This window comes from Salvia hispanica, chromosome 4 (assembly GCF_023119035.1).
Source record: "Salvia hispanica cultivar TCC Black 2014 chromosome 4, UniMelb_Shisp_WGS_1.0, whole genome shotgun sequence".
In the NCBI taxonomy this organism is placed as follows: Eukaryota; Viridiplantae; Streptophyta; class Magnoliopsida; order Lamiales; family Lamiaceae; genus Salvia; species Salvia hispanica.
In genome coordinates this window covers 57,713,606-57,721,523 of record NC_062968.1, presented here as the reverse complement: position 1 = coordinate 57,721,523, position 7,918 = coordinate 57,713,606, and the positions used below count along the sequence as shown (strand labels likewise).

The 7,918-nt window shown below is 34.4% G+C and overlaps 1 protein-coding gene and 1 pseudogene across 1 annotated transcript; one reads left to right on the top strand and one right to left on the bottom strand.

Annotated features, from left to right (window-relative positions):
* The first annotated feature begins 4,495 nt into the window (after positions 1-4,495).
* LOC125219061 (protein NETWORKED 3C-like) lies at positions 4,496-6,430 on the top strand. Its single transcript, XM_048120925.1, has 3 exons — positions 4,496-4,595; positions 5,227-5,356; positions 5,567-6,430. The coding sequence occupies exons 2-3, from the start codon at positions 5,245-5,247 to the stop codon at positions 6,256-6,258; spliced, it is 804 nt and encodes a 267-aa protein (XP_047976882.1). The 5' UTR covers positions 4,496-4,595; positions 5,227-5,244; the 3' UTR covers positions 6,259-6,430.
* Positions 6,431-6,456: 26 nt separating this feature from the next.
* LOC125219062 lies at positions 6,457-7,121 on the bottom strand (annotated as a pseudogene).
* Between the last annotated feature and the right edge of the window lie 797 nt (positions 7,122-7,918).

Genomic DNA, 7,918 nt, shown 5'->3' with positions numbered 1-7,918 from the left:
AACTTAAAAAGTGGTTTCAAATATTATAAAACATATCACGGTTGCCTATATTAAATAAGATTTTGAGGAAAATATCTTATTTGAGTGAGTTTGGGAAATACCAAACAAAATGCAAAGTTCGTGATATTATATATCAATTTCAAAGTTCATGGGAAATACTAAATTTTGGGCAAAGTTCATGATTTTAGAGACCAATTTCCCAATTATAATCTATATATATAGTATATTGGAACATGAACAACTAATCTTTTTTTGTCTTTTCAAAATGGTGGATGTAGATATTGCTCAACTTAAACAAAATATAGTTATATGTTTGTTTCATCGATTAATATTTTACTAGCCTACTTTTTCAATTGTTTTGTTATGCTAGTATTAAAAAACTCAAAAGCTCAGCCTACATCACACTATTTTCTATACTCCGTAAAGAAACTATTTTTAATTAATCCATTTTACTTATCCCTATTCCATTTTAATTTGTCATAATCCCACATAGAGAAGAAATAAGGTAAATTAAACATAATAAATCAGGTTAAGCACATATACAAGAAATACACATGGAAATATTTCTCTATGATGACAAAATCAATTTAATTTAAAAAACCTTTACCGATATTTTCAAGTTTAATATAAACTCTAAAAATTATTGAAAAAATATTGCAATTTATACATATACTAATATCAAAACGAAGAGAAAAAAAAAGAGTTTGCATGATTTGATTTGAAAAGATTAAGTGGATTGGAATCAATTCCCAGAGTCATGCACAATTTATGTCAAAAGTAGTTATCTTATCAAAAATCGTCAAAAAGTAAGAGAATTGTCAAAATTAACCAATTATTTTCGGTGCTTAATTCGTTTGGGATTTTCCATTGGCGGTTTATGTTTGTCTACATATGATTTTTTTCATAAATTACGCATAAATTAATTTTAACTAGGTGCTTTTTACGACATACTATTAAAAAATTTTAATTAGGGTTTAATCATTTTGAAGGAACAACAAAAAACCTTTAATCTTATTGAATATATTTGCACCAAACCTTATATTAATGATATGTGAACACTTTTACATTGCTTGATTTTGAGATACATGTATTAGCATCTGTCCCATTAAAAATAAAATATTTTTTTTTGAATTGTTTTATTAAAAATAAATAATTTTCTTCTTTTTTATTTTATTTTTTTTTATTAACTCACAAAACAAGAAACCAAAATTTCCATATTTATTACTTATTTAATTTGCACCCTAAGTTTCGAACACACGCTAAGCACATTGATAAGTCCAATAATTAAGGCATATTAATAAAATTAGCGGATAAAATGGAATAAAGTTTAAATACATCAATCACATTATGCACACTTTGTAAAGTTATGATAGACGTAAACCTAAATCTTAAACGTGTGACGACTACCAAACTCAAATTTACATATGATACTTATCCAAACCACTTTTTCAAATCATGACAATATATTAATTATACTAGTACTATATCTTTGCACACACCGAAATTCATCGCATGATAGATTGCAGCTATCAATTTTTTTGAAAAAGATGTCCAAACAATAATTAATCCTATTATACAATGATGATGATCAAGCATGTGATTATTACATCTTGGTCAAATTGTGTAAGCTTGTCAATCAAATAACTCCATAAATTTCACTATCATGAACGCTACGATAGCTACTCACTTATTTCAATTCCTTAACTCAATAAAAATTCACAAAATATATTAATTTTAAATAAATAATTGAGCGTCATTTGAGAATTTATTGTCCACTTCAAACGTAAAATGGACCACTCACTAAAGTGGATGATTGGTCCAAAAGATTAATACTACATTATACACACAATAAATGTAGGAGTATTATTACCTTTGTTGTACATAGAATAAAGGATAAAAAAGAGGATGAAATACAATGACTTGTCCAACCGTCACAACAACAAAGGAAAATAAAGTTATTGATGAGACAAATTTTTTTAATGAAACACTCTTTGGGCAGCCTAGTTTGTGACTGCAATTTTTAGCCATATATTTGGTCTGCCAATGGATATATATACTCAACAATTTTGTAAAGGTAACAATATTTGTTGTGGTAATGAGCTAAAGAAACTATGCTTTAATGAAATATAGCTTTCAACGATGAAATGAAAACCATCTATATTTGTTGTGGTAATGACAATACAGATTTCAATTGTAAACCTATTCCTCTCCCTACATCTTTGGGCCCTTTTATATATTAAATGGCTTTTAAATAGTTATAAATGGAGAGTTTAAAGATTTGAAATTGAAAATGAAGTAATGTGATTAATGAACCTTGTGAATATTGTCATCTGAAACTAGTTACACTAGTTCTATTCGGTTCTTTAATCAAGATAATAGTGAGATATAATATGAGATAAGCTATTCGCAAACTATTTTGGTATCAAAGTTGTTGAGGCTATATTTGAAAATAGTTTGCACGCCACGATTCCGCTTTATGAAACACCAGGCTGCATCAATCACTACTAAAGGTCATCCAGGTACACTAGGAAGAATGGTATGACAACAGCTTGATCGAAATTAAAGGACTATTACATGTGATTCAGAAATAGCAGGTCAGATTCTTCTAACATTATTTCATACTCCTACTATAAGTTAACATAAACACCTTTGAATATTTAGACCAACCATATGTTTCGTGCTTATAGTTTGTTACGATCACTAATTTAGTAGCCACGGAGCTCTTTCTTGGATGCACGATGATTCTCCCAGATCGAAAAAGAGAGCACGAAAGAACTGAGGAGTTGAATAAAGATTCATAGGACTCTCACTGCATTCTTTCAAGTTTTCTAATCAACATTTAGTTATGTAAAAGAAGCACCAAATTGTCACATTAGCAACACTATTTTATCTAAATTCAAGAATAACAATCATCCTAGTGATATTGGATAATCCAACAATCTTCCAACGAATCATTTTGGCATGCTAAATCAAGAAAATAGGCAGTATATAAACCTGCTTGAGAGAAATGGGAAATGTGAGCTTCCCAGAGAGTCCTCAACCACTTGATCATACCTTGACATCATTACACTATCCAAAAAATCTAATCTTTCTTCAACAATTCTAATAATACCAATAAATCAGCAAAACCCCTCTTATAATAAGCATGGATTCACACACAGCTCCCAAAAAACTTGAAAATGGCATGCTTTATAGATAGTGAGCTAACAAATTTACACTTGTTTATCAAAATCTAATACAACAATCAAAACAAAAACTACCAAACCGTAATAAGATCCTCGGGAGATAAACAACAACAGTGGTCCAGTTCAGAAGTTGAAGATCATATATAGATATAGATGCTCTGCATGAACTCAATATATTGTGTGATGCGAATTTGTTAGCTATAAAAGTTGGGGACTTTTGTTTAAATAGTAGGGAAATTAAATGTAACGAATATATGTGAATCTTATTTGTATTTGTACTATATAAATGGGTTTGTATATGAGCAGTTAGTGGTGTAGATTGTCTAGTGAAAGTTAGTTTGTGTATTATTTTCATTCAACCGCCGCCAATAGTCTCGTTTGACAAGTTAAAGACTTTTATATTTAAGCAACAAAAGATTTGGCACACTCCCTCCACCAGTCATATAATAAATTGATCCAACTCGGATTTTAAAAAATTAACATAATGTGAGTGAAAAAGTTAATGGAAGTTTTTATAATAAAATTGTTTCACATTTAAAATGATTAATTGACAATATGACAATAGTACGAAAATAAATTGGATAGGGCATCGTTAACAATAGTTTTATGGAGTAATAAAATTTAAGCGGTATAAAATTACGAAATGTTGGATCAATAACCCAAAGTATTGTAGTAGTACATAAAAGTTAAGTGTGACAAGTATTAGTGGACGGATTGAAAAGGAACAAGTGAGTATATGCCAAATTTTGAGGTTTTATAAAATGCATCCTCAACTTTTCCAAACGATCAGTCTCACTTCAACATAGAGATGCCCAAGGTTTAGTTAACTAGCGGTTAACGGTTGAAGAGATTAATTTATTTTTAGATATAGAAAGAGGACCTCTCGAGTGGAATAAACTAAAAAAAAAAAAAAAATCTTGAATGGTATTAAATCAGGAAACTTGTCTCCCTAATCACTTTATATTCCAAAATAAGCAATTCGACCGTTAGATTATTCATTTTATACACATGGGATGGGTCGGACGCTCCCACTCCACTTTACCGCCGAATAAAATGGCAAAATAAATCGAGTCAATTGGGCTTATAGTAAATTTAATTTAAGTCCAGCACAACTTACAATATGAAATCTCACTCTTGACCCACAACAAATTAGTAAGTAACCCATTTCTTTGGGGGACAGAAACGTCAATAGCACCACGAATTTGAATTTATCACACGCTGTAAATCCCGAGGCCGCACGACACGTGGCGAGTTCGCGTTGAAGAAAAGAATTTAAATAAATTAAATTAGAGTGAGACAGTGTATCCAAGTTTAAATTGAGGCATCTTCATCACTCTCACTGGTTTTACTTTGAGACAGAGACAGAGAGAGCTGTTTGGCATCGGAAAGAGAAAGAGGCGGCGACTCAAGGTCAGCTCCACCACCACCACCACCACCTTCTTTGTTTATTACTCTCTATGAATTTTTCTTGATACACAAAAGTGCTTGTTTTTGTTTTGTTTTGATTTGTTTGCTCTCTTATTGAATCTTGCTGATGCATATATGCGTCAATTCATCAGTCTTTTCTTGTTTTCATCTACTACTGCCTAACTTTGCTTGAATAGATTTGGAATTAGAATAGGACAAACTTGGCCTCGACTTAATCTCAATCCCAACTTTAGCAATCCTTTCAAATTAGTGTTTCTTAGTAGTAGGAAAAAAAAAAAAAAAACTCCTATATAAAGGAGGAAATTACAACTGATGTCAAGAGGGCTCGAACTCGGCACCTCAGACATTGATGTCTAAGCTCATTGCCGATGGGACAAAGGCTCTTGACTTCTTAGTAGTAGTACTTACTAACAAAGAGAAGCTTTTTTTTTTTTGGAATGACTTTTCTGAAAAACATAGGTTAGGATAAATTAAGCATAATCATTTGTATATCCCCAATCCAAGGCTAGTCAGAATTATAATACATACTTAAATTCAAGCTGTCTTGTTTACTTAAATTTGATATTTTATTCAAAACTCTAAACATTTAAGCTTTCTGCATTTTTCTTCCAAGGTAAGAAGAAGTAAGAAGATGATGATGGCGAAGGAGGCGAAGAAGAAGGATTCATCACACTGGTGGTGGTTCGACAGCCACAGCAAGGGCAGTCCGAATCGATCTCCGTGGCTTCAGACAACACTTTCAGGTCACCTTTATTTTGTCTGATTATTTCGCTTCCTTTTTGCATAAAAAGGTCTAGTTTGAGTTTACACTTTGAAATGTAGTATTCACTTTAGTTTAGATCTCAGCATTTGACCGTTGCTGCTATGCATACAAATATCTTTACAATGGAATCTTCTTATTGTGGATTCAACTTTGCTTTTTGTGATTCACATTTGTTGATGGTTGTGTGCAGAGCTGGATGAGAAGACAAGAAGAATGCTGCAGGTGATCGAGGAAGACGCGGATTCATTCGCGCAGCGCGCTGAGATGTACTACAGGAAGAGGCCCGAGCTCATCAGCATGGTGGAAGACTTCTACCGGACTCATCGCTCTCTAGCAGAGCGATATGATCTAGTGAAGGCGGAGAGCGGGAGCCGCCTCCCATCCTCACCATGGTCATCGCTATCACTGTCATCAGCATCATCGTCTCCACTGCCCTTCGCCAAGTATCACCTGGAGAAGTCTCCGAGCCTGTGTGAAGGAGCCTATGACAGCTACTCCGAGGCCTGTGGGCCGGATGATGAGTCAGATGAGTCTGAGGTCGATGATCCCGAGGAGGAGGAGGAGGTGGTGGTTGGATCAGACGTGTCAAGTGAGGGCCGTGATGGGGAACTCGTGAGGCTCAGGGAAGAAGTGGCGAGGCTCGTGGAGGAGAACGAGAGGCAGAGGGAGGAGCTCAAGGCGAAGGATGAGGAGAAACGCGAGGTCATAAGGCAGCTAAGCCGGGCCATGGAGTTGCTTAGAGAAGAGAATGTGATGCTGAGAGAGTGTCTGAGCAACAAAACTCCCAAGAAGGAAAGCAAGATTGAGTACACCAAAATGAAGGAGAATTTCTTTGGGAGATTGTTCAATGGATTTGGGAAACCACCAGTTATTGCTCTCTAAATGTTAAGGAATCTGTTTGAACTACAATTTGTTTGAGGGCTTCACTTTAAACTGTATTCTTTATTCTTTTGTGTGTATTGTATTATATTGTATTGTACTATTGTCATTCCCTTCTAGAACTCAATATCATTTGTATTATTGTAGTAGTAAATTTGATTTTTGTAAGTGATTACATATGTATTCAAAGCCTGCATAATCTTTTAGAAAGCTAAGAACAGAACATATATATTAATGAATTCAACATTATTCAGAAAGTCATAAGAATCAACCCCTAAATTCTCTACAACACTACAAAAAACATCAGAACCAGTGTCATTAAAACTTAAGAAAAACATATTTCAATACTTAGAAATAAGACTAAGAAATAAGAAGCTTATCACAAAACATAAACTAAGGCTGGATTTACCCAAATGGAAGCATACAGTACCACCACCAAGCACAAGAGCACCTCCACGCGTGGCCGGTGTGAGGAAGAATCCGGCAGCATCCCCAAAGGCGAAAATGCAGCCCCGGGGCCCTCAGCTGCAAATGCATCAGGATTTGGAGGACTGGGGCTGGAGGGAATTAAGGGAACTGAGGAGTCACTTGGAGAAAGCCCGGGGCCACCCGGTGAAGGGAAAATCGGATAAATGTCTGGTGATAAAAATGGGGTCAGGCAGCAATGCAGGTGCAGCAGAAATGGTGGAGGCAGGCACATTCTTACATAAGACAAGTGTACATGAAAATGCCATAAAGGTAGTGATTAAGCTAGCAAGAATTTGAGTTGTGTGGTAAGAAGCAGCCATTAATGATGGAAAAGAGAAGCAAATCTATCAATGTGCAAGAAAGTGGCAGTGAAATAAATGCAGAAGGATGAATGATTGTTGGAGCCTTGAATCATATCATGATGATGAGGGGTGGGTGGGAGTGGGGGGTGTGAATGACAGGTGGCGGGAGGTGATTGGGTGGTCCATCTGAGGAAACAGCTACACACATGATAAGGAAATGGACAAGATTTGATAAATGAAAACACATGGTAGAGTGAATTGGCCAGTGTTGTCCTGTTCCTAAATGGCTGTTTTCTGCTGCTAACAATCTTGTGTATGTTGAGAGCATATTAATGTGAAAGGACAATTGAGTTCTTTCAATTTTTGGAACCATGTGAGCCACTTTTTGGAGGTGGGTTTTGCATGGAGGGAAAAGGGAGTTGGGGTTCAAAATATATGGTTTTTTTGAAAGGGATAAAAGATGACACTTTTTTCAATAAGATTGCAGTTTTTAAAGGGTATGGAAAGGACAAAAAATAGTAAAATTAAGTATTACGGTCTGTTTTGTTTACTAGTGATTAAAATGTTGTGTTTTGTTTTTTGGAAGGAGATGAAAAAACAATGAAATTGTTGGGTGTATATGGGTTTCTCCTTTTATTATCATTTTTGTCAATAATTAATTGGCATTTAATATATTACGAAAAAAGAAAATGCAACCCAAAACTGCTTGATTTTCTGGTCTATTTTGGAGCGGCCCAATTTTTATTTATTTTTTAATGACCTTAGCCCACATTCTACTCTTGGCTAAAGACCACAAAAATAGACTGATTCCACATCTTGTAACATTGATTTCATTGAGAGACCTTTGTAAGTATTAATTTGTAGGCACCTCAGTTGGATTGTTGGTCCAAGAA